Raw genomic sequence first — 26,613 nt, 5'->3', positions numbered from 1 at the left:
ATGACTGCAATCAAGCATGCTTTACAGAGGGATATTTTCACTCCCAACGATGAACGCCTGCTGAGCATCGTGAACGTCTGCAAAGCAGGCAAAAAGAAGAGAAACTGTTTTTTGTGTGCCACAGGTACATAGCAGCACCACGTTGCATGTCTTGGCTTCACCTTTGTTTTTTTTATTCATTTGCATTTGTTTCAGCTTTATTACAAGCTTTATTCTTGCTCCATATAAAACAGGTGCTTTGCATTTTTGGTGGAGAAAATCAGTTGTAGCTTCCACTTTTGTTACTGCTTCTGCTAAAAGAGGAACAAAACTGAGTAGTTTTGGTCCAAAGTGGCACTGGGATTTGAAATGAAAGATTCAAAATTATTTGTGTGGGACTGGTTGGCTTTTGAAGCAGGCTTTATATAGTGTTTAAAAGGAGATTTACTAGGCATGCAGGTGATTAGAGTCCAAGGCAGAGGGCTCCTGGAAAGGCACAGTAACTGAACTTGTTTCTAGTGTTCCTTTGACTGTGCATGTATGGTATCTCTTAAAAAAAAAATAATAGCTTTGAGTCAACATGTCAATGAATTAGCTTGCTAGAATATTTTTTTGACTGAGAAATTTCAGAAAATGCTTTTGTCCTGCCTATAATATCCACTTAGCTCTCTGCTTTGTCAGTTATGTGGCCATGGTCAGAGGTCTGCTGTATGAAAGAAATAGCTGTAAACTGGGTTCATTACTTCAAGCTGTATGGAGATGTATATCAGGTTGGCTGAGACTTCAACTGAGCTGTGGACATTGTGGATAAAATAATTTCATAGGGTCTCTTTCCATCATAAATGTTATGAAATCTCCCCCATAGATAATTCATTCCAGCAGAAAGAGATGTTAATTTGTGCATTTTGAAAGGACTCTTTTACTGTATTTTAAACAGTGACAACAGAAAGACCAGTGCAAGTGAATGTGGTGAAAGTGAAGAAGTCTGACAAGGGAGATTTCTACAAAAGGCAGACTGCGTGGGCACTGCGAGACTTGGCTGTTGTGGATGCCAAAGATGCTGTTAAAGTAGGTGCAACTTCTTCTGGTTTAGTGCTCTGCTCACAACATCCTTTTAGTTAAGAGTTAGCTTCCTTGGTACAGAGTGCTTCACAGCTTGGATTGGTAACACAGGAATTAGGATCATAGAATCCTAGACTGGCTCAGGCTGGAAGGGAGCTCAGAGCTCATCTTCAACCTCCCCACCATGCCCAGGGACACCTCCCAACCAGACTCAGCTGCTCAAGGTCTCATCCAGCCTGGCCTTCAGCACCCCCAGGCAGGAGACAGCCACAGGCTCTCTGGGCAGCCTCTGCCAGAGTCTCACCACCCTCCTACTCAACAACTTCTTCCTCAGCTCCACTCTAACCCTGCTCTGCCTCAGCTTCAAACCATTCCCCCTTGGCCTGTCTCTAGACCCCCTGAGGAGAAGTCCCTCTGCAGCCTTCCTGTAGGATCCCTTCAGGTCCTGGCATGCAGCTCTAAGGTCCCCCCAGTCTTCTCTTCTCCAGGCTGAACACCCCCAGCTCCCTCAGCCTGTGCTCACAGCAGAGCTGCTCCAGCCCTTGGATCATCTTTGTGCCTCCTCTGGACCCACTCCAGCAGCTCTGTGTCCTTCTCCTGCTGGGGACCCCAGAACTGGAGGCAGGATTGGAGGTGAGGTCTCAGCAGAGCAGAGCCAAGGGGCAGAATCCTCTTTGCTGCCCACCCTCCTCTGGCTGCAGCCCAGCACACAGCTGCCTGCTGTGCTGCATGAGGGCACTGCTGGCTCCTCGGGAGCTGCTCAGCAACCGACCCAAGTCTCTTTCTTCAGGGCTGCTCCCAACCCACTCTGTGCCCAGCCTGGATTTGTGCAGGGGATTGGCCAGACCCAGCTGCAGAACCCTGCACTGTGACTTGTTGAAGCTCATGCAGTTGGCATTGGCCACTTCTCAAGCCTGTTTAATGAAATAATGAGATTTTTCATCAGGAGATTGGACCTTGCAAGATACCTGTACTGAGATCTTTAAAATGTACTACTACTAGCTGTAGTCCATACTGTGGCTGTAGAAAGGAGAGGACTTGATTCAGTGGCTCTCAAAGTATTGTTCTTAGAGGTCTCTCTAGTCCATGTTAGTGTTGCCTTATCTGACCTGACAAAAATACTGTCTTCATGGTGTGACACTTCCAGTGTTTTAGCACCTTCATTAGGATACCAGAGTTGATGTATCAGCTTAAGGTTCATTTTTTGTCTTGTCATCTCCATACTTAAATTCTCTTTCCTGCTGCTCAGAGAATCCTTTGGCTGTTGTGCCTGTACTGTGTCTCATCTTTTGTAGGAGAGTCCTGACTTTGACCTGCACTTTGACAAAGTGTACAAATGGGTTGCAAGCAGCACAGTGGAGAAGAACACCTTCATTTCATGTATCTGGAAACTCAACCAGAGGTATCTTAGGAAGAAAATTGACTTTATCAATGTCAGTTCACAGCTTTTGGAAGGTAAATTTCTACAGCTGGGTGTTAGCTATAAAGTTTAATAATTCTTGATATAAAACAGACTAAAAAAAAACAAAACAGAATCCTGATGTTTTTTCCTATTCAATTTTATTCTCTTTTTGTTTTCTAAGTCTTCTGCTAATCAAGGTGGTTAGCTAACAGATTTTCTGTTAGAAAACTGGGAACCAAGGCAAAATATTTGATTAATGAGGTTGTAAATATTGCTAGTGTAAATTGATAGCTGTCAATATTGATAATGGTTGGACTTGATGATCCAAAGTGTCTTTTCCAACCTGAATGATTCTGTGATAAGTTCATTGTATTTCTGAGGCACTTTTATTTCTTGAACAACAACAACAACAAAAATATCTACCTTCAAGCTCTGGTAGGTCTAAATGTAACAATTCTGCTTTTGTTCCCATTTTCATTTCCCCTGAATTAGAAAAATGTTTTTAAAAAGTGATGCTTCAGTAGCATGCTAAAGGCTCTCTGAGGCTGTAGTTGAGATTTCTAGTTTACAAACTGTGAAGCATGTGTTAAATTCTGCTTTACCTATGACAGTTGGTGTGACTTGTTTGCTAAGAAAGCTTTTTGCCCTGTTCCCTCATGCTCTAGTAAATATGGTTAGTCAGGTGGTTGAAATCCTTTGGTAAGGCCTAGTGAGTAACGGTATTTTGCACTGAGTCTGTCAGAAGTGATTAAACTGCTGTTAAATACTGGACTGTGTGCAGAAGAACTGGAAACCAGGGGGGATCACTCTGCTGTATTTTGGTGTTTACTGAAATTTGACTTTTTTTTTTTTTTAACCAAATTCTAACTTTTGAAGTTTGTGCAATGTTAAACCTTTGAAACTTACACTTAAAAACATACAGACTGTTCATACTTTGTCTACCTAACATTCTCTGCTTCCTTTCCTCTGCCTTTCCATACCTTTTAATTCTCCAGAACTGCCTAAAGTTGCAGAAGGTGCGTAACACCTTTTTCCTTTCTTTTGCTTTGTAAGCAATTTTCCTTCACTAATATCTGATTGGTTTATTTATTAAATCTTTGGATAGCTTACCAAGTTGCTAAAAGAGATGTTTTAAGTGCCTGAACACTTGCTGGCTGGGCTGCATTAATGTTCTGTAAATGATTTGTCAGCCTTTGAATGGGTTGTTGAGTGAAACAACTGCTGCTGTGAAAAACTGCTGCTGTGAAAAACCAGAATTTTCACTTACCTCAGTGCTGATTTTCCTGCTGTGAAACTTAACTTCATGCATTGAGATGATTTTTGTTTATTCAGTGATGTATTTCTTAATCAGCTTCAGTATGTTTCCCTTATGCTCTGTCTACCAAAAGAGACTCTAACCTCTGCTGATCTCTGCTACCAAGTGTGGTGTAACCCTGTGGTGTGTTCTGATGCTCGTCACCAGCACGAGGGGTGACTAAATTGAGGCAGTGTGTCCCTCTGTACATGTCATGAAGGAAGGTGGCTTTTGTGTTCTGCTTGTCTTGCATCATTTGGAAAACATCACTGCTGAGAGGCAGTTCTGGAAATCTGAATGAAGCCCATGGAAGACTTGAATGTAGGGAGCAGGTGCTTGTTCTGAAAGTGGCTGAATGGACTCATTTACTTCAGGGTGATTGAACGTATGTGCTCTTAAAATGCTTTCTGCACTTGATAACGTCTTTTGTTTGCCTTCTCTACATAAGAATCTGTTCCAAGTGGAGAGAATCAAAGTGTGGCAGGAGGTGATGAAGAAGCTGTGGATGAATACCAGGAGTTAAATGCAAGAGAGGAACAGGATATTGAAATAATGATGGAAGGGTGTGAATATGCCATTTCTAATGCTGAAGCCTTTGCAGAGAAGTTGTCAAGAGAGCTCCAAGTGCTGGATGGGGTAAATATTTCTTCTCTTACACAATGTGGAAGCATGTTGAGCTGTATTTATTGATACTGACTAGGTAGTGTTCTTTAAAAGATATCCAGCAGGTTCTGCCACATATTTAAATATCTGCTCCTAAGCAGAGCTACATTATCAGATTTGAAAGATCTTCAGCTTTGCTCTTTACCTTCAAGACTTTCTGGGGTGAGTTGCAGGCTTTCATATGAGCTGAGAAGAAAATAAGGGAGCATTCTGTATATACCTTTCCTGAGGGCAAGGAGGCAGGAAAACAGAGAATAGATGTTCATGCTCAGGTCCATGGATGTGAGGTCTTATGCCTAAAATACTGGGAAACTGGTTTAGTCTAAGAATATTGCAGTGCTTGCTGTCTTTAACAATGTCATGTTGTTTGCTTTCTTAAGAAACCCAGCATTCTAAAGGTCACTTAGAAAACTTAAGAAGATGCAGGGGATATAGTCTTGAGGGAGTAGTCAACATCCTCCTCAAATTGTCAAGCAGTATGTTTCTCTTCTATGTTGCAGAGGGCTGTTACCACAGGACAGCTGATCCTGCAACACAAAATGTCACCTTAGCACCTGTGCTGCCTTTCTGCAACTAAAAATGTTTCACTATAGCAGGGGTTACTGTTTAGCTTTTATTTTTCTGCAGATCAGTGCTTCAATTCTAACAACTTGAGCAAAACTTGGGGTTTATAGCTTTCTGAGATGACTTTCATAGACTGAGGATGTGCTGTGTTAGTCTGGCTTTAAGTGAGAGGTCCTCCAGGCTCTGATTGTTCTGTTGCTTTCACCAGGAGTTTTGGGAAATCTTTATTTGGCAGTAAAAGAGGCAGAAGAAGATACCAGAATGCTTTTGAGATAGAAAATTGTCTCTTGAGATGTAATGGCTTAACTTTGTGTATAGGCAAATATCCAGTCCATTATGGCCTCAGAGAAGCAGGTGAATATCTTGATGAAGTTGCTGGATGAAGCTCTAAAGGAGGTTGACCAAATTGAGCTGAAGCTGAGCAGTTATGAAGAAATGCTTCAGAGTGTGAAAGAGCAAATGGACCAAATTTCAGAAAGCAACCACCTAATCCATCTCAGCAACACAAACAATGTGAAGCTGCTGTCAGAGATAGAGTTCTTGGTGGTAAGCATTTTTATTGTGCTGACTGTGGTTCTTCATGTCAGGTACAAAATTCTTTCAGGTTGCTGTCCTGTTAGCAGCCATATGTGGGGTTCATTTAAAACAATGAGTTGATTTTGCCCTTCTATTGTTGCACTACCTTCAGCAAGTTTTTATAGTGATGGAATTCTATTTCTCATTCTAATTAACCTGCTTCTGGCTAATGGACAGTATTGTGCATTATTTTGTAGAATCACATGGATTTGGCTAAGGGTCATATAAAGGCCCTCCAGGAGGGAGATCTGACATCTTCTCGAGGCATTGAGGCCTGCACTAATGCAGCAGATGCCCTTCTGCAGTGCATGAATGTAGCTCTTCGACCAGGTAATCAATGGTGCTCACAGAATGCCATGGGGAAAGGACCCCAGGGATCATCTGGTCCAACCTTGCTTAGGTGATAGTGTAGTTCATAGGATGCTGGGGGCTGGAAGAGACCTCTGGAGATCATCCAGTCCAACCCCCTTGTCAGAGCAGGACCAAAGAATCCAGCACAGGTCACACAGGAACACATCCAGATGGGGCTGGAAAGGCTCCAGAGAAGGAGACTCCACAGCCTCTCTGGGCAGCCTGTTCCAGGGCTCTGTGACCCTCACAGTAAAGAAGTTCCTCCTCATGTTGAGGTGGAGCCTCCTGTGCTGGAGTTTCCATCCACTGCCCCTTGTCCTGTTACATGGTGCAACTGAGCAGAGCCTGTCCCCTCCCTCTTGACCCCCAGCCCTCAGATATTTGTAGACATTGATCAGATCCTCTCTCAGTCTTCTCTTCTCCAGACTGAACAGCCCCAGGGCTCTCAGCCTCTCCTCACAGGGTAGTGCTCCAGTCCCTTCAGCATCCTAGTTGAAGTGATCTGGCACAGCACCCTGTCTTAAAACTGTCCAATGCATGGGAATCCACTGCTGCTCTTGGGAGGTGATTCCCATGTCTGACTGTTACAGGGAAATATTTTCCTCTGGATTCCAATGGTCATCTCCCCAGCATGACTTGAACACACTGCCCCTTGTCTTTTCCATGTCATCCCTCCTAAAAAGAGAGTCTCCGTCATCCTGGTAGCCAGCCTTTATGTCCTTGTGGGCGGTAATAAGGGCTCCCCTGAGCCTTCTCTGCTCAAGGTTCAACTAACCCAGCTCTCTCAGCCAGTCCTCTGAGCATTCTTGTGGTCTGAGAATCACAGAATCACAGAATTGTTAGGGTTGGAAGGGACCTCAAGGCTCATCCAGTTCCAACCCCCCTGCCTTGGGCAGGAACACCTCACACTACAGCAGGTTGCTCACAGCCACATCCAGCCTGGCCTTAAAACCCTCTAGGGATGAGGCTTCCAACACCTCCGTGGGCAACCTCACAGGAAAGAATTTCTTCCTAACATCCAATCTGAATCTCCCCATTTCTAGTTTTGCTCCATTTCCCCCAGTCCCATCACTCCCTGACACCCTCAAAAGTCCCTCCCCAGCTTTCTTGTAGCCCCTTTCAGATCCTGGAAGGCCACCAGAAGGTCTCCTCAGAACCTTCTCCTCTCCAGACTGAACAACCCCAGCTCTCTGTCTTCATAGGCGAGGAGCTCCAGCCCTCTGGTCATCCTCATTGCCCTTCTCAGGACACATTCCAGAGAAGGTACAAAGCCTGCTATGGTAGTGCCTCGTTTTATGTGCAGGAGTTGTGAGCTCTGCCCCTCTTGGTTCCCAAGTACACCACAGTGAGAGTACAAGAGTCAGAGTGGTTTGTTTGTGTTTAGGCCACGAGATGCTGCATGCAGTGAAGCAGCAGCAGCAGCGCTTCAGTGACCTGCGGGAGCAGTTTGCCCGGAGACTCGCCAGTCACCTCAACAGCGTCTTTGTGCAGCAGGTACTTCTCACTGCTTCCTCTCAGTCTGTGGGTCACAGACTTTTCCTGAGGAGGGAAAACCATGCATCTGAAATCGGTCACGTGCTGAGATGAAATGAGTAAAAGGATGGACTGCTAGAAGCACGTCAGGCAGAGATATTGCTAAGCATACCAAGCTTCAGTTGCCTGCAGAGGTGTTTTACATTAGAGAAAGACCACCTCTCTTTGGTGGCGTTGCTCTCTGAAGTAAATGTAGCAGGAGCTATATAAGGATTGATTTTACTTGTAAAGCTTGATTAAAAGCAGTGACCTTTTTTGATGGGTGTCAGAGGCTGAGGACATTGGTTCTTGGTGTCTGTATGTCAAGGATCATAAAAAACCCCATACAAAATAAATGTGTAAGCTTTGCTTTTGAGTCTTTACTTGAGATATTTAGCAGTCAGGCTTGTTTCCTAAAGGCTGGATGTCTTTTTTTTATCATGAGCTTTTACATTTCTGTATTTTTTTTATCTCCAATTAGTTTTCTCCTACTTTCCTCCGACTCTATAGCAGGTCCTTCTCTATTTCAGTCCCAGTGAGTACATCGTGTTTGATGCAAGCTTTTCTAACTAATTCTTTTGAGCTTGACTTGGCTAACTGGCAGCTGCACCTCTTGGCTTTACAAAAAGAGTTTGTCCTTACCAATTGCAGAGCATCAGACTTGTGCCCCTTCTCACTTTCCTTATTTCCCTCAAGCCTTGTTTATTGTTTGAGCTGATGTTGATCTGATCTCCAGAAATTGCTGAGAAGGCAGATTGAGATGCACAGAGGAAAAGTATTTTCAGACCATGGTAATGCCTGCACAGACACTGCAAAATGTACAAAATGGTGATGTTTGTAAATCAAAGAGAATTCTGAGTTTTACACAAATTGGTGCAATCAAAGTTTTAGTTTTTGTGCATTAGACTGTGTGCAGAAAATGGATTAGAACTATGCTGAATAATTGTATAGAAAATTGCAATTCATGGCAGAAAGTGCAGAGGAATTCCAGTTCTGGAGCGTGTTAATTTTTTTGCCTTAGCTTTTCTTCTCAAATTTTGAGGAACTGAGCACAGATTCTGTGTCCTGCTCTCTAAATGAGCAAATAGAAGCTATGTTGTGTAAGTCCTGTGTAAATGCATTCACAGTTTGAATAGTGGACTTGCATCTGAGAACTGCTGTTTAACAGACTGCCTTTGATGTTCTCTTCTGAGGATTTAATTGTTTTGTAAATGGTAAGAGATTATTATTACAGCACAATGTGTGTTAGATGGAACACTGATGAGAACACTTTTCATTTCTATTGAGAATGCTATTAGCAATTTGCAGTTTTCAGGGTATGAATTTATTTAAAATATTGGTGCTAATAGTGACCTTCTGGCTCTCTGAAGAGGTTTGTCCTGCTGTTAGGTGTGAGGTATTAATCAGCAGATAAAAAAAAAGTCACCTTGCTGGAAGGTTAATCAGGAAGAGTTCATTGAATGCAAGAGGTGAACCTCTGCAAAGTCTTTTTGCTTGTTGTAAAAGAAAACCATGGACTCTTGGAATGGCTCAGGTTGGAAGGGACCAACCTCCCCACCATGTCCAGGGACACCTCTCAACTACACTCAGCTGCTCAAGGCCTCATCCAGCCTGGCCTTCAACACTCCCAGGCAGCAGGCAGCCACAACCTCCCAGGGCAGCCTATTCCAGAGTCTCACCACCCTTGCACTGAAGAGCTGCTTCCTCATATCCACTCTAACCCTGCTCTGCCTCAGCTTCAAACCATTCCCCCTTGGCCTGTCTCTAGATCCCCTGAGGAGAAGCCCCTCTGCAGCCTTCCTGCAGGATCCCTTCAGGTCCTGGCAGGCAGCTCTAAGGTTCCCCCAGAGTCTTCTCTTCTCCAGGCTGAACATCCCCATCTCCCTCAGCCTGTCCCCAACATCAGTGCTGGTCCAGCCCTTGGATCATCTTTGTGGCCTCCTTTGGACACAAATGTTTATGTACTTCATTTTGAGATACAGATTCAAGTGTTTGAGGTATAACAGATCCTTGCGCTGTCTTCCTAAAATGTCTGTTTTGTTAGTCTGGATTGAATGTACGAATTTCTCAGTCTCTGTTTTTGAAGAGTCTAACTGGAATACTCTCTAACCTTTGACATCTGCAGAGCTTAAAAATAAAGTACTTGAGAAGAAAAATGAAAGCAGATAAAGATTTCTGACTTAGAACATGCAAACATGATTGTTAGAACAGGCAGGTTCTAACACAAGCAAGACATTCTGATTTGGATTTCATTTGATGGAAAACCAAAGCTGCATTTGCATTCCAGCTTAATTAAATTACCTTAGAAGTATGAAATTGTTTTTCCTAAAAGCAAACTCGGTGCTGTTTTAAGACCTTAAGCTGCTTCATCTCTTTTACCTAAAAATGAGAATAAATCTGAAAAGCTTGAAACAGGAATGCAGCTTTGGATTGCCATTCACTGCATTGCTGCAAACTGTTTGTAGTCATTAACAGGTATTGTGTCCTAATAATATTTGATTAACCTTACTGTGTGTCTGTAACTTTAAAGGGACCTTTATATTTTTTTTGTAATGAGCAGGTTTAGCATTCAATTAAAAAGCAGCACTGGGCTTTCTGCCTTTGAGACAGTGACACAGCTGAACAACAAACTTGCAGTAACACTTGATAACAGGTGGTGTAAATGTGTGTGTGTGTAGTGAGAACCCCCCTGCTAATTAGAGAAGGGTTGACTTAGAAGCTCCAAAATGCCTTAGGCAGACTTGAATGGGACCAGAATGATTGGAGGAAAAGTTGTCTTGGAGAGGGAAATTCATCTTGGGAGGGAAGTCGTCATTAGCTTTATGAAAATGCTACTTATAAGCAAAAATTAAAAGGGAAATGAATGAAATTGTTAGATGAAGGAAACAATAAAAATCAGACTGTTAGGGGCTGGAAGGGACCTCCAGAGATCATCCAGTCCAACCCCCCTGCCAGAGCAGGAGCACCCAGGGCAGGGCACACAGAACACATCCAGGTGGGGTTGGAAAGTCTCCAGAGAAGGAGACTTCACAACCTCTCTGGGCAGCCTGCTCCAGGGCTCTGCCACCCTCACTGTGACAAAGTTTTCCCTTCTGTTCTTGTGGTACCTCCTCTGCTCCAGCTTGCCCCCAGTGCCCCTTGCCCTGTCTTTGGATATCCCTGAGCAGAGCCTGGCTCCAGGCATGCAAATCTTCATCACCATGACTGAGGGCACCCCTCAGGCTCCTCTGCTCCAAGCTACAGAGCCCTTGGTTCCCTCAGCCTGTCCTCACAGGAGATGTTCCACTGCCTGCAGCAGCTTTATGGCTCTGGGATGGACTCTCTCAAGCAGTTCCCTGAGGTCCTTCTTGACCTGAAGGACCCAGAACCACGTGGCTAGCTGAGTATTTGCTAGCAGTAACATGAACTGGCCTTTGGGCTGCCTTAGTTGAAGAAAACTGTGAAAGCCACCAGGTAAATTACCATAAAATAGAATGAACTTGAACATTAAAATGCAAGCTGTAGGAGTTTTGCACACTGGGGGGTAGGAGAGAGAACCATAAATGGTTTTCTAGCCCTAGTTTTAATAACAACGTATCATAGATCTGTTGTTGATTGTTGTTGTATGCATACCCAGAGCTGCACACAGTGTGGAGCATGACCTCACTTATCTCAGCAGCAGCTGTGGTTAATGCTGGTTGGAGTCCAATTCCAAATTCTATTTTGCAGTAATTACACTCTTTACAAAGTTAGCTTTAGCTTGGAGTCAGACTACAGGATTGCTTTTAGAAGGGAGATTGATACTGTGAGCCATCCCTACTGGCTGTGAGAATAAAAGAATGGAATTGTCTAGGACTTGTTTGTTTGGGTCCATTTGTGTCTGTGCATAAGAGGACTCAAGTGCATGGTCATGCTGAATACAAAGCAGTAGCCCAGCCTGGTTCAGGAGCTGGCATGTTTGCATTGCCTGTAACTAGTAAAGGTTAATCTTTTGCGATATCAAGAACTCAGCTCTTCATTTTTTAAAAACAAAACAGTGTGAATGTATTACAGAAGCTTTTAAGGCTTCTTTTTAACCAAAGACTTGATTAGTGCCCAGTACAAGAGAGAGGGGGGAGCCAGAGTTGCTTTAGTTTTGTCTTTGTGATCCAAATTTAGACATGCAAAGCCATTTTAAAACTGTGTGGCTTCTATTCTGCCAACTTGTCACATCCAAGTCAGAACTGTCCAGGAATGCTTCCTCTGTCAGGCACTGACCTTGACTGACCTGCATAAACCACTTCCACGTGAGGCTGCAGGAAATGGAGACCAGTTAGGGCAATCTTTTCATGCTGCCATGGTACAAACTATATTTAAGATCAATTTCTTCTGCTGTGTTTATTGGAAGCCTGGTAGAAAAGTCTTTACAGAAAATATTAAAACCATTGTGAAATGAAGCCACATCCTCCCTTCCCTTAACCCAAGGCTACTGGGTCTGTGTGCTGCCCTGTCACTGAACTGTGCTGTTACCTTGCATGCTTCCTGAATTACTTGTGAGTTGAATCAAGTGAAAGCTTAAAAAGCTAAACCATCTGTTGGTGAAGCAGTATAAGCTGATCTTCACTTAGAGGATAGATTTTTAGGAGATAAGGCAGAGAAAGGAGGGAGGTGGAATCAGGGGGGTGGCTTACACTGCACTTCCTAAACTGTTCAGCTCTAGCAAATGTTGGCTGAAAGTGTGTGTGTGTGTGTGTGTCTGCTTTGGTGAGGATGGGGAGAGAATGTGTGTGAGCTGATGGTGTTAAGACTTGGCCAAAGTGGACTAAAGTAGGTTGACCTGGAGCAGCCTCTCAGAGGCATAGCTAAGCTCATCATGAACACCTAGGCCACCCCTGGACTGACAGTGCCTGTGAACAGAAGCAGCTGTGGATTGCGGGGGTTGGTTTAGGGAAATAACTTCATCATCTCAGAATCTTTCAGAGACAATTGAACATTTGTCTGGTGCAAAAAAATGCCAAATTAGCTTGCCCTGAAGGCAGTGGTAGATAAGAGCCTTACAATGAACAAGCTTGCTAAGCTGCATTACCTGCCACAGCTGTAATAGCTCAGTGTCCATATTGTGGCTCTGGATTTTGATTCTGTGCAAGGGATTTGGATGCCTTTCCATTTGTCTGAATGGGATTGCTGCCTTCATTCTATGTTGTTCAGGAAAGTTCTGCTACCTCTGGGTAGTGCTTGCAGATTTACTCTGATGCTTTCTCTTACTAAGGGTCACGACCAGAGCTCAACCCTTGTCCAGCACTCAGTTGAACTGACACTACCCAACCACCACCCATTTCACAGAGATTTGCTTCGCTATGCTAAGCTGATGGAGTGGCTCAAGAACACAGACTATGCCAAATATGAAGGGCTAACCAAGGTATGTGAACTGCTCAAATAATCCTAAAGAATGCATTTAATATGCTCTTTCTGAAAGGCAAAAGAATTGCCTGTGTGTTTGTGCATGTCCTTCTTATATTCCTTTTGTATTAATTCACAGCACTTCTTGTTCCTGTTTGGAATAGGAAACTTTGCTTTTTGCTGTACCCACCAAGATTCTGTGTCTCTCTTCTGAAGTATCTTAAGATAGTAATCTTTATATAAAATGAGTTTGCCATTTTACAGTCTAGTGAGGAAAACAATGAAGCTATTTTCATGTTGCTGTGCTTGTTGCCTGTGTGACATCTTGTTTCATAGAATCATCATAGAATCCTAGAAACGCCTAGGCTGGAAGGGAGCTCAGAGCTCATCTCCTCCAACCTCCCCACCATGCCCAGGGACACCTCTCAGCTACACTCAGCTGTTCAAGGTCTCATCCAGCCTGGCCTTCAGCATCCGCAGGGAGAAGGCAGCCACAGCTTCCCTGGGCAGCCTGTGCCAGAGTCTCACCACCCTCCTACTGAGGAACTTCTTCCTCAGCTCCACTCTAACCCTGCTCTGCCTCAGCTTCAAACCATTCCCCCTTGGCCCCCTGATGAAGCGTTCCTGTAGGATGCCTTTTAGGTGCTGGAAAGAAGCTCTAAGGTCCCCCTGGAGTCTTCTCCAGGCTGAGCAATCCCAGCTCCCTCAGCCTTTGTGACCCTCTTCTGGACTTGTTCCAACAGAGAGTTTTGTCCCTGCCATGGTGGGGAGCTTGGAGGAGATGACTCAGAGGTCTACAAAAAATGGTGCTGAAATCTCTGCATTCTACTCCTGCTTTGAATTCTCTGATGCTCTACCACTGTCCCACATAGTTCGTTGTTCATTTGGACTTAGACACTTGTTTTTTAAGAGCTGTTGAACTGTAATAATAGAACCAAGCCAATATCTACACCTGTTAACCAACTTTACAATTCTCTTTTAAGAACTACATGGATTATTTGTCAAGACTCTATGAAAGGGAAATAAAAGATTTCTTTGAAGTTGCCAAGATCAAGATGACAGGCACAACCAGAGAAGGAAAAAAGTTTGGTAAGCTTCTAGGAGGCTCATGTCTCACTTTGAATCTGATTGTTTGCTTATGAAGTACTCATTTCAACACCTAGGGATCATTTGTAATGGTGTAAAGTTGTTTGGTGTTGGCAAGGTAGAAGAAGTTGGATGAAAAGCAGAATGGGTAGAACCTCCTCAGGGCCAATGCAGAATGGGTAGAACATCCTCAGGGCCAGTTCAGAATGGGTAGAACCTCCTCAGGGCCAATGCAGAATGGGTAGAACCTCCTCAGGGCCAATGCAGAATGGATAGAACCTCCTCAGGGCCAATGCAGAATGGGTAGAACCTCCTCAGGGCCAATGCAGAATGGATAGAACCTCCTCAGGGCCAATGCAGAATGGGTAGAACCTCCTCAGGGCCAATGCAGAATGGGTAGAACCTCCTCAGGGCCAGTTCAGAATGGGTAGAACCTCCTCAGGGCCAATGCAGAATGGGTAGAACCTCCTCAGGGCCAATGCAGAATGGGTAGAACCTCCTCAGGGCCAATGCAGAATGGGTAGAACCTCCTCAGGGCCAATGCAGAATGGGTAGAACCTCCTCAGGGCCAGTTCAGAATGGGTAGAACCTCCTCAGGGCCAGTTCAGAATGGGTAGAACCTCCTCAGGGCCAAAGCAGCACAACTGAAATCTTGTGAAGTTGGTCAAGACTGAAGGCTCAAAGAGGTCATTGCTCAGTTTTCCACATCTACACTCACTTTTTAAACTCCAACCATATTTTACTACTTGAACTGTCCCACTTTATTACTGGGGAAAAAAAAAGTCTGAAAACTCAGCTCTTGTAATTGCAGAAGACAGGGGCAGCACATGTGTGTTGCTCCTGCTGGGATGTCTGCTCTCAGTGAGTTTTTGGGGGGATTTTGATGTTTCAGTGCTAGTTATGCCTGAGGAAAGTTGTGTGTTTCAGTGGGATTTCAGCAGGATTTATGGGGGCAGCCTGAGACTAGAAATCATCCTTTAACTTGCAGGTGTTTCCATTTTAGGGGTGTGGATTCCTGCTGGGATGAAGTAGTGTGAGCATGGAAGTGAAGCTTTTAAAAAAAGTAACCTGAATACTTAAAAAGCAGCCTTGGTATAGATAAGAAGGGACATATAGAGGACACAGAGCTGGTGGAAAGATTCCAGAGGAGGCCACAAAGAGGATCCAAGGGCTTCAGCACCTCTGCTATGGGGACAGCTGGGGAGGTCAGCTGGGGGAGGACAGCTATGAGGGCGCTGGGGGTGTTCAGCCTGGAGAAGAGAAGACTCTGGGGGGACCTTAGAGCTGCCTGCCAGGACCTGAAGGGATCCTGCAGGAAGGCTGCAGAGGGACTTCTCCTCAGGGAGTCTAGAGACAGACCAAGGGGGAATGGTTTGAAGCTGAGGCAGAGCAGGGTTAGAGTGGAGCTGAGGAAGAAGTTGAGGAGGAGGGTGGTGAGACTCTGGCACAGGCTGCCCAAGGAGCTGTGGCTGCCTCCTGCCTGGGGGTGCTGAAGGCCAGGCTGGCTGAGACCTTGAGCAGCTGAGTGTAGTTGAGAGGTGTCCCTGGGCATGGTGGGGAGGTTGGAGGAGATGAGCTCCGAGATCCCTTCCAACCTGAGCCAGTCTATGATGCTGGTAATGACACAGGTTTATTTCTATCTTGTCTATATTTATGCAGTTTCAAAACTGGTTTGAAATATTTATGCTTGCCACAGTTCAGTAGTATCCCAATTCTAAACTCACAGATGATGTGCAGCTGCAGTGGGGGAACTCTTGTCAAGTCTGCTTTAGATTCTGAACTTCTGCCTTGAAGTTTGATGGTGGAGAACAGAAAAAAGCAGAGAAAGGAAGAGCAGGAGGGTGGTGAGGCTTGATTGAGGGGAGCCGGAGAGAGAAGCTTTGGCAAACTGTTAGTCCTGGAGAACAAGCAGTGCCATAGTGTTTTGTCATTAGAAGAGTCAAATTCATAAATCTTGAAAAGCTACCTTAGTGTAAAGCAAAAAAAAAAAATAACCTCAAACCATTTTATCTTAATGTGAATTGATTTCTGAAGCCTTCTGAACACTTCATCTTGGCACTTGTGTTGTGAGGAGACAATTTTTGCAGCAGTTTCCTACCCTCTGTGAATGCTATTGAGTGATTTTTGGAGTGAGAGAGGTTCTTGTGCAAATGTATTTATTTTGTAACAGCTTACAAGGCTGTGTAAGGCCTCCATGGTGAGGGTAGTGGGTTTACTATTACTATTTGCACCTTAATTCAAGAGAAATCACTTCTTAATAGTAAACTTAAGGAATGGTGTAGGCCCCTCATGCTGCAGCTGCAGTGGGACACTAAAGCTGCCCTGTTTCCAAGCTGTCTTGGTCTGTGTTCTTGCCTTCTGTGCTTTGGGAACAGCACTGCTATTGGAATGCCTCAGCTGCAGAGGGGGTGCTGGGAGAGTTTGGGCATTCTGTGCAAGTGCAAGGTTCTTTGTCTGCTTTTTTTTATGGCCCAAGCCAATCTGGGTCGTGAGCATTGTCTGAAGGAGGCTTTTTGGTTTTGTTTTGTTTTCTTTTCTGATGAAGCCAAGACTTTGCTACTTAAATACCATACAGTCAATGTGGGAAAGAGTGCTGCTACTGTCATATGTTTATATGAAGGGGTTTTTCAAAAGCCACTGGGGCTCCTCTGCTTGTGCAGGGCCTGGTCTTATGCCTGCAGTTCTCCATGCATTTGGAAATTGAGGGCAATGAAGAAGTGGGACCAGGTCATGACAGATGCATATGCTAAATACAGATTCAAAAACTGACAAAACCCCCAAACCTAAAAACCAGCCCAGAATGAAATTGGAGTTTGCCATTCTCATTGTCAGTAGTGTTGCCTACTTGAGAACCTCTGGTATTTAAGACATGTTTGTGGCATTTAGCAGTATTTACTCATTCTATTACAGTAGGTTCTGCTTGCCTGCTCCATTTTGGGGGCCCTGTAGCATCCATCTTCATCAAAATCTTAATACCACATATTGCTTTTAATGTGTGTATGCAAATGCCTTTTACTGGGTAGGGATTCTCTATTTACTACACTGCTCTCAATTTCATATTGAAGTCCACTTATTCTGAAAAAAAAAAACCCAAAACCCAAACCCAACTTTATAAATGTTTTTTTGCTGTATATTTCTTGTTTTAATCCTCTCCACATTTGCAGACATGGACGTTTGTGCAGCATGAATACCAAAGTTGTATTCTCTATGCAAACCTCCTGATTTGTGAAGAGCTAAGAAAAGGGCAGTCAGGCTGCCTGTCCGCAGGGATGATTTTGCAGTATTGCTGTGAGTTTCTGCAGCTGAAGAGGTGGACAGCATCTCAGGCTCAGAACACAATTACATAAGCACATTTGAATTGCTTTGTGGCCATTACTGATACAAGGATTGATTGGGTTTGGAAACTGAGTCTTATGCAATATTAGCTCTGACAAATAAAACCCTAATTTAATGAACTGCTCAGCTCAGGAGAACTTAAATACACTACCCAAAATGTTCTTTGAAGACACTGTGTAATAATAAAAGCAAAGGTTAGTACCTACAGACTTGCTCAGCTTTCAAAACTGTTCTTTGAAGACCCTGTTTAATAAAAAAAAGCAAAGTTTAGCACCTAGAGACTTGCTCAGCTTTTAAAACTGTTCTTTGAAGACCCTATATAATAAAAAACTCCGAAATTTGGTACTTGGAGACTTGCTCTGTTTTCAAAACTGTTCTTTGCTTTTCTATTATATAGGGTGTTCAATAGGGTGTTCAAAGTCTACTACCTAGAGATTTGCTCAGCTTTCAAAACTGTTCTTAGAAGACACCCCATAGTAAACCCCCCAGAGTTTAGTACCTGGAGACTTGCTCTGTTTTCCCTGTAGCTTAGACCCTGAATTTCTAGACCAGTGCCTCTCCCAACTAAATGTGTTTGCCATGTAGTTACTTGCTGCTTATAGTTCTCTGCATGTTTCTTTCCAGTTAGAGCTTAACTTGCATCTTGTGCATGGTTTGTGCAGACTGCATTTTAACTTGTCTTTGTCTTTGATGCTTGCAACCTAATCCATCCCAGCTACACTGCCTCGAAAAGAAAGTGCTGTCAAACAGGAGACTGAGAGTGAGTATAACACTGGTTGCATCAGTTGGTGTTGTCAATCAATGCATGTGTGTCAGTGTAAAGATGTAGTGCTGCATCGTGGAGAGTCTTCCCCACACCCTGGTCAGAATGACATCCAGCAGCAGAATCATGGTTTCTGAAGGCTAAAGTGGCCCAGCATAAAAGCTGAGAGTGTTTGCAGGTAAAGGCAACATCTTTTGCTTTATCCCATGCTAAAATATCTTTGAGCCTGGGAGCTTGCTTTAGCTTTCCAACTGAGGTAAGAGCTTTTGTCAGATCTGTGTCCCTAGCCTAAGTACCAGCATAGCAGTTAAAGGAAACCTGCAAGGGTACTTGGAGTTTGAGATTGAGATGTGATAAGCTCACTTGGGGGTCAAATACAGATGGAGGAAGAGGAGGCTCTGGGTAGACCTAATAGCAGCCTTCCAGTACCTGAAGGGGGCTACAAGAAGGCTACAGAGAGACTGTTTGCAAAGGCCTGCAGGGACAGGACCAGGGGCAATGGCTTCAAACTGCAGAAGAGCAGATTTAGATTGGATGTGAGGAATAAACTCTTTACTATGAGGGTGGTGGAACACTGGAACAGGTTGCCCAGGGAGGTGGTTGAGGCCCACCTTCCCTGGAGATATTTAAGGTGAGGCTCCACAGGGCTCTGGGCAACCTGATCGAGTTGAGGATGTCCCTCCTGAGTGCAGGGGGGTTGGACTGGATGAGCTTTGGAGGTCCCTTCCAACCCAGACCATTCTATGATTCTATGATTTCTTGCTGTTTTTTGTTACTAGCTTTCTCCCTCCTGTTCCAGCAGTTCTGAAGATTTGGGAGTGAAAAGAAGGACACTTTCCTCACCTAGGACAAGGCCTCACAGTATCAGGAAGAAATATCTGAATGTTAATTCCAATCCCAAAGGAGAGGGGAGCATTAGCAGTAGAGTTGCTGTGGAATTGTAGGTCCGGCAAAACAGCTGGAGCAAAGCATTTAGCCAAAAGGATGCTAACAGCAGAAGAATCAAGTTCAAGAGGAAAGTGTCTCTGTGTGTACAGAGATTAATTTTTCCCCTCTTGTGGAGTAATTCTTCTGCTCGTGGCAGCCTTTTCCCACAGTACATGCACAAGGATCAGAGCTGATCTTTGCTCCTGAGGAGAAAATCTATCCCGGTGCTGCTATTTTGTTCCTTTTGCACCTTTTCCCATGGCTCACAGTGCCAGCTTACAGGGCTCCATTGTACTTGGAGACTTGCTGAAGTGTTTCAGCTCACTTGCAGGGAGAAAATCCTGTTTGTAGTGAAAACATTTACAGCTTGGACAAAGAATGAGTTGCTTGATTTCAGTGTAGCACTACTGGCAACTCTTGATCTCATATGTTCTGTAATAACCTCTGCTTCTTGAGTATTTCATTTTGCCTTTCCTTCCCCCCTTCATGGTGTCTTTATTTCACAGGTCTTCATGGCAGCTCTGGCAAGCTGACTGGGTCCACTTCTAGCCTAAACAAACTCTCAGTGCAGAGCTCAGGAAACCGCAGGTCTCAGTCATCCTCCCTGCTGGATATGGGAAACATGTCTGCCTCTGACCTTGACGTGGCTGACAGGACAAAATTTGATAAGGTAAAGCCAAGACATTGCAGGAAATTCCTGCTCAGGTTGGAGGAGATGAGCTCTGAGGTCCCTTCCAACCTAAGCAGTTCTGTGATTCCATGCAGGTAGTGCTTTTAAAGAAAGAAGTGAGAGCTGGATCCCTTTCTATTAAGTAGAAATAAACCTTCTAAAGCTTCTTGAAGTTCCAAAGTACAAAAATCTTGTGCAAGAAGCCAAATTAGCATTGCTGGCTGCTCTCAGGATTTGGTGTGCTGATGACATCTTTGGCTTTCTTTAGATTTTTGAGCAAGTACTGAGTGAGCTGGAGCCTCTGTGTCTGGCAGAACAGGACTTCATTAGCAAATTCTTCAAACTCCAGCAACATCAGAGCATCTCAGGAACAGCCACGGTAGGACTGCTCATTCTGTCCCTGAAGTTAAAGATATTGAACAGGCCTCAGAAGGGACCTGTTTAAAAGAGAACTTCTGAACTCATCTGGCTTTTATGTGATGCAGGTGATCAGTAATTTATTTTTCCCCCTCCATTAGCAGTGAGAATGTTTAATTTTGGCTGACCAATACAAAATCTTCTTAGGAAGGATTGAGATGCTTCTTCTGCCATGGCTTTATTTCATCTTAAGGTCACTAAGATCACAATAAACTCTTCCCCAGACCACTTAGGAAGGCAAAGAGGAGTAATTGTGGCTAGTGGAACCTGAGTAGGAAAGTACCAGAACCTGGCACACCATTGTATTGGCTACTTGGGGCTGGGGAGGGGATTAAAAAAGCTGTGCTGGTTTTGTCAGACACACTGATTTCTGAAATGCAGAGGTGGTGACAAGCTCTCAGCTTCCTTTCTCTTTGTCCTCACAGAGTGAAGCAGAGGATACAGATGGAGGAACTTCATCTCGTTTACACACCCCTGGTGTTCCACAGCCCCTATCATCGGAGTACGTGGCTGCTGCTGGTTGTTACTGACCCTTCAGCCTACCTCTGAATTCATTTAGCACAGCAAACTTCTTTCTGTAATCAGTAGTTGTTCCCTTTTAGTGAAAGTGACCACTCAACCCCTACCACTCAGCCCCTAGCTTGGGCCTAGGCACTGAGCATGTCAGTGAATATAACCATTTTGGTATGCAGGATGGATGTTTCTGCCTGTAGCAGTATAAAACTGATGCCTAATTCTGAGTGTTTGCAGGATGGATGTTTCTGCCTGTAGCAGTATAAAACTGATGCCTAATTCTGAGTGTTTGCAGGATGGATGTTTCTGCCTGTAGCAGTATAAAACTGATGCCTAATTCTGAGTGTTTGCAGGATGGATGTTTCTGCCTGCAGCAGTAAAAAAGAGATGCCTAATTCTCTGAATGCTTGCAGAGTGAAGCCAGGCTCTGGGATGTGGGAAGTGTGCTCAGCAAAGTCCTGAGTCTGAGCCTGTGGCAGCTTTCACACAGAGCATCCTGGCAGGGAGACTGGGGCTGTTCAGCCTGGAGAAGAGAAGGCTTCAGGGAAACCTGAGATCAGCATTTCAGTATCTGCAGGGAACCTACAGGAAGGCTGGGGAGGGACTGCTCAGAAGGGCCTGTGAGGATGGGACAAGAGGCAATGGTTTGAAACTGGAGCAGGGCAGATTTAGGTTGGACATCAGGGGGAGGTTCTGCACAGTGAGGGTGGTGAGACGCTGGAACAGGCTGCCCAGGGAGGTGGTGGAGGTCCCATCCCTGGAGACATTCAAGGTCAGACTTGATATGTCTCTGGGCAGCCTGCTCCTGTTGGAGGTGTCCCTGCTGCCTGCAGGGGGTTGGACAAGATGCCCTTGGAGGGTCCCCTGTGCATCCCCTGAGGATTTTCCCTGTGTGACACTGCCATTTCCTCCCTAAGCAGCATTCTGAACATCATGAGAATTGTTGGCTACAAATCCTGTCATCCTGTAAATTATCCTAAAGATGTCATTTTAGAAGCTGTGAACCAGCCTTGTGGACTGTCAGTGTCATGTTTTTATCTCCTGCATTCTTCCCAGGAAGGACATGATCCGACAAATGATGACCAAAATCTTCCGCTGCATCGAGCCCGAGCTGAACAACCTAATAGCCCTGGGGGACAAGATTGACAGCTTCAACTCCCTCTACATGCTGGTCAAGATGAGCCACCACGTGTGGACAGCACAGAATGTGGACCCAGCTTCCTTCCTCAGCACCACTCTTGGGAATGTTTTGGTGACTGTCAAGAGGAACTTTGATAAATGCATTGTAAGTTCGTCACTTAATTCTCACGAAGCTCAACTAGAATATTGTAGGGCTCTGGGCAACCTGATCTAGTGGAGGATGTCCCTGCTGACTGCAGAGGGGGTTGGACTAGATGGCCTTTGGAGGTCCCTTCCAACTCAGACCATCCTCTGATTCTCCTCTGATTCTCCTCTGATTCTCGGAAACCCACTCCTAACCACTTGGATTTTTGTGTTTCTTTTAGAGTTCAATTTCTGCTTTTCATTTGAAGTAAAAATGCAGAACTGTTGCTCTTCTACTGGCCAAACTGTCAGAACAGGAAAACTAATTGTTGTTTCAAATGTTTAGAGCAATCAGATGAAGCAGATGGATGAAGTGAAGATCTCCAAGAAGAGTAAAGTTGGGATCCTTCCATTTGTTGCTGAATTTGAGGAGTTTGCAGCCCTTGCTGAATCCATTTTCAAGAACGCAGAGCGCCGAGGAGACCTGGACAAAGCCTACATAAAACTGATCCGAGCTGTGTTTGTCAGTGGTGGGTCTCCTGAGCTTGCCTTACTTACCCAAGTGATTCCTTCCTCCTATTTATCCCATGATTTTCCTCCAAGTAACAGCCATGTGAGCTGTGGTGGAGCAGTGGTCCTCTCTGGTATCTGCAGGATACAAAGCTTTTGGTTGTGGTGTCCTTGTTAAGAGCAGAGGGTAGAGATCTGCCTTTGTCCATGCCTGTGAAGTGCTCTGGGTTATGACAGAGGGAAGTGGTTGAGACTCTGGAAGGAGAGAGGAGATGGCAGCAGCATGCCATGCTCAGACTGAGGAGATGACACTGAGTGAAGTCCCTGGCACTTAGCCCTGATGCTGTTGTCACAGCCCTGTCTAAAAGCAGTCACTTGAGTGCTGGCTGTGAATCTGACCCTCTCTTGGCACATTAGTTCCTATGTGTCCTTCAGAAGATTCCTCCCTATTTTCCCAGCTGGAAAACCAGCAGCACCTTGTTCTGTTAGTTTTGTTGAACACTAGTAGGGGGAAATATGCAAGCCAAAGAACTCCGGAAAACTTGTCCTTGCCTTTTAAAATGGGAGTGGGGCACAGGGGGACTGACCTCTCCATGATGATTCACCTGGATGTTTGCAAACAATTCCATGCTTTTAATTCCCAGCCACTGGCACTGAGCTCCTCTTAGGGGGAGACTGGACAAGAGGGAACACTAGAGGCAATAAAGGTGGTCTGAGGAAATCGTAGCATAGTGGTTCTGAACATTAGGAAATGGTGAGGAGGGTCTTGTTCAGCCTGGAGAAGACTGTGGGGAGACCTTAGAGCTGCCTTCCAATAACTGAAGGGATCCTACAGGAAGGCTGCAGAGGGACTTTTCATCGGGGGATGAAAGCAGGAGACCTGTGTGCAGTATTAACCACTTTGATTATTAAATGTAGGGACTGGCAGCAAGTTGGACTGTAAAACTAAATGAGAAATTGAGAGACTAGGAAATACAGTTAAAAAATAAAACCAAACCAGCATGCTAGTGAAGATTTTTGTTATAGCAAATCCATTTTTTTTCTTCATATGAAAACGTCTTCATGGTTTTTCTTAAAGAAAGAAATAAACTTTCCTTAAATAGCTCTATCAGAGGAAATGGGTTTGGGGTAATGAAAGCAGGCTTGTAAGCCTCCCCTGAACGTGGGTTGTTTCTCACTTAGGTACTCACAATTGTGGATCTCTTTGGAAGTGACTCTCTTGGCATACAAACTGCATGGTCTTAGAGCCTCTCTATCTCTCTCACTTATTCTGAAGGCTCTCAGCTATTGATTATTTAGTGGCAGTTATGTCAATCACTCCTGCAAGTGGTCATCACTGACATAAAATCCCCAATTTTGGCAGTACTCTGCTTATTGTCTTTGTCGCTTTGAATGTGGTTGTCCTTTTGGTGTTTTTAGTTCATTTGCTTCCTCCTTCTTTTCAGTTGAGAAAGTAGCAAATGAAAGCCAGAAGACCCCCAGGGATGTGGTGATGATGGAGAACTTTCATCATATTTTTGCAACTCTTTCTCGCTTGAAAATCTCTTGTCTGGAGGCTGAGAAAAAGGAAGCCAAGCAGAAGTACACAGATCACCTGCAGTCTTATGTCATCTATTCACTTGGGCAGCCTCTTGAGAAACTAAATGTAAGTGAGTCTGAGTTCACTGCATTTCAGGGGTACAGAGCAGTCCTTCTTAAGTGTCTGGTTTGCACCCTCTGAGCTCTCCATCTCTGCCTCTGGCACAGTCCCTGCTGGAGCATTGTAGCCTGGAGCATGCCTGGCAAGAACACTCTGCTCAGGAGCAAATGGTTTGGAGGAAGGAAAAAGTGAGGGGAAAAGTAGTCAGGAGCTTGGTGACCGTTTTCCTCACCTCAAAGAAGCTGCAGTTTCTGACCTGTTCCACAAGAAAGCTGAATTAAGAGTTAACCTGAATGCTGACACAGGTTCAGACCCAGTTCTGTCCCACCCAGTGCTTCCCACTGTTCTTTGCTTTTTCTGCAAGCAGGGTCTCAGCCTTTCATTTTCTGCAGCCTAAGATTCAGTCTCTCTCTTTGTGAAAGTTAAAATGGTTTATTGCTGCTTCCCACCTGCTGTGGGTTGACTCTGGCCAGCACCTAAGCTGCCACTAACTGCTTGCTTGCTGCACCTGTCCCCGCAGGTAGGGGAGAGAACAGGGAGAGCAAAGGTGAGAAAACTTGGGGGTGAGGGTGAAGACAGTTTAGTCAGTGGAGAGAGAGAAGAAAAGAAGTGAGGCAAAGGCTCACTCTCTGCCTCCCCCAAGGTTAAAATCTTCATGGCTGAACCCAGTTGAAAAAAAAAAACAAGAAAAAAAAACACATGAGAATGGGAGGAGACACAAAAATCATCAAGCAGAGTCAAATCAGAACTGCCCAGATGCTTGTGAAGTTGGTTAGCTGAGGTTTGTGATGGTCACTAACAGCACTGCTGTTGGTCAGCACTTTTTTGAAGGTGTTGAAGCTCGTGTGGCACAAGGGGTAAGAGAGGAGGAAGTGAGCTACCAGCTGGCCTTCAACAAACAGGAGCTTCGCAAGGTTATCAAGGAGTATCCTGGGAAGGAGGTGAAGAAGGGACTGGATAACCTCTACAAGAAGGTGGATAAACATCTCTGTGAGGAGGAAAACCTCCTGCAGGTAAGTTGAGTCATGGCTGTGTTTGTTAGCATTGCTTTGCCTTTGTGTCTAGCTGAGCAGCCATGGCTTTGGAGTGGAGGCTTTTGTAATCCAGCTTCAGTTGTGTTCAACATTGATCCCAGGTGGTGGAGTTCAGAAAGGAACCACCTTGGTGGTTCTCTAGGTGACCATAAATGGGTGGTCTCTGTTCTGTAAATGACAGTGGGAGTAGAGAGGTAGATTTAAATGAACTGCTAAACTGCTGCCAGACTGAGCTCTGCCTGCTGGAGCCCGCTTGGAGTAGTTACACCTCTATGATAGTTGTATTAGCCAGGTGGTTTCTTCTGCTTGGTTAACTTTCTCACTGGAGTAAATGGGAAGTAGATTTAAGAATGAAGAGTTAAGCATGATAAATGATCACAGAATCATAGAATGGTCTGGGTTGGAAGGAACCTCCAAAAGTCATCTACTCCAGCCCCTCTGCAGTCAGCAGAGACATCCCCAACTAGATCAGGTTGCCCAGAGCCCTGTGGAGCCTCCCCTTGAATATCTCCAGGGGTGGGGCCTCAACCACCTCTCTGGGTAACCGGTTCCAGTGTTGCACCACCCTCATGGTGCAGAGCCCTCTTCTTTAAGATCTTGGAATGGTTTGGGTCGGAAGGGACCTTTAAGGGTTATCTAGTCCAACCACCCCTGCAAGAAGCAAGGACACCTTTAACAAGTTGCTCAGAGCCCCAACCTGCAAAAGGCTATGAATCACAGAAACATTCAGGTTGGAAGAGACCCTCAGGATCACCAAGTCCAACTGATAACCTGTTCCTAAACAAATGATGAAAGAGTCAAGCAGGTGTTGACAGCTTTTGAAAGCCTGAAACATGGCTTAGCAGCACTGCTGTGGCTCAGGGTGTTTGTAGACAAAAGCAGTGCCCCTTTGGGGGCCACTTCCTCATCTTTGCAGGTGTGGTAGGGCTGCTGTAAAGACGAAGGAACTTAACCTTGATGGGTACAGCTGAGCCCTGCTGTTGGCAGGCTGCAGGGTTGCTGTGCTCCCTGAAGTGCCTGGGTTGGCAGGCAGGGTGCAGCTGGTGGCAGCTGGAGCTGTTTGCTGTGCTGGCAGGTGGTGTGGCACTCGATGCAGGACGAGTTCATCCGGCAGTACAAGCACTTCGAGGGGCTGATCGCTCGCTGCTACCCCGGCTCAGGCATCACCATGGAGTTCACCATACAGGACATCCTGGACTACTGCTCCAGCATTGCACAGTCTCATTAAGCTGTAGCAAGGGAAGCTGTGGCTGTGTGTGAGGCAGTCAGACACTAGGACTGCTCTTTGCTGGTGACAGGTGGGTGTCCCTGTGTGTGTTAGCTGCCACTCCTGCTTCCAGTGGCTTTCTGGGCAGAACAAAGCTGGGGGGGGGGGCTGTTGCTCTTGCACTGGGTTGAAGGACTGTTTGCAAGCATTAATGATGTGACTTTGGAGATGTTTCTTCCCTTCCTTTAATGTTCAGTTCCTTTTATTTATAACCCTTCTCTTGCCCAAAGCAGTAAGCACTACCCCAGAGGCTGAAGAAAGGCTTCCACTGTCTTCACTGAGATAGATTTGGCCTCTTGGACATTCCATAAGCATTTAACACTCAAGTCTGCTCCTTGCTCTAGGAAGTATGGATGTGGAACTTCCTGCAGTGGGAACACTGAACTCATGTTCTCAGACATAATGTAGCTCTGGCTGTGATTGTTAA

The 26,613-nt window shown here is 45.0% G+C and overlaps 1 protein-coding gene across 2 annotated transcripts; it reads left to right on the top strand.

Annotated features, from left to right (window-relative positions):
- On the top strand, positions 1-26,613 carry EXOC1 (exocyst complex component 1). 2 transcript variants are annotated; one of them, XM_054382787.1, is made up of 18 exons: positions 1-124; positions 917-1,047; positions 2,337-2,496; positions 4,186-4,373; positions 5,283-5,510; positions 5,738-5,870; positions 7,276-7,385; positions 12,631-12,780; positions 13,745-13,850; positions 17,899-17,943; positions 19,380-19,543; positions 19,812-19,922; positions 20,386-20,462; positions 21,530-21,758; positions 22,083-22,266; positions 23,692-23,891; positions 24,704-24,898; positions 25,995-26,613. In XM_054382787.1, exons 1-18 carry the CDS (start codon positions 1-3, stop codon positions 26,145-26,147), a joined length of 2,688 nt encoding a protein of 895 aa, XP_054238762.1. In that variant the 3' UTR covers positions 26,148-26,613. The 2 variants fall into 2 exon arrangements, with proteins under 2 accessions (XP_054238762.1, XP_054238763.1); XM_054382788.1 differs by lacking the exon at positions 17,899-17,943.

Source organism: Indicator indicator, chromosome 8 (assembly GCF_027791375.1).
Source record: "Indicator indicator isolate 239-I01 chromosome 8, UM_Iind_1.1, whole genome shotgun sequence".
In the NCBI taxonomy this organism is placed as follows: domain Eukaryota; kingdom Metazoa; phylum Chordata; class Aves; order Piciformes; family Indicatoridae; genus Indicator; species Indicator indicator.
The sequence above is the reverse complement of the archived record's forward strand: the minus strand, read 5'-3'. Positions and strand labels throughout refer to the sequence as shown.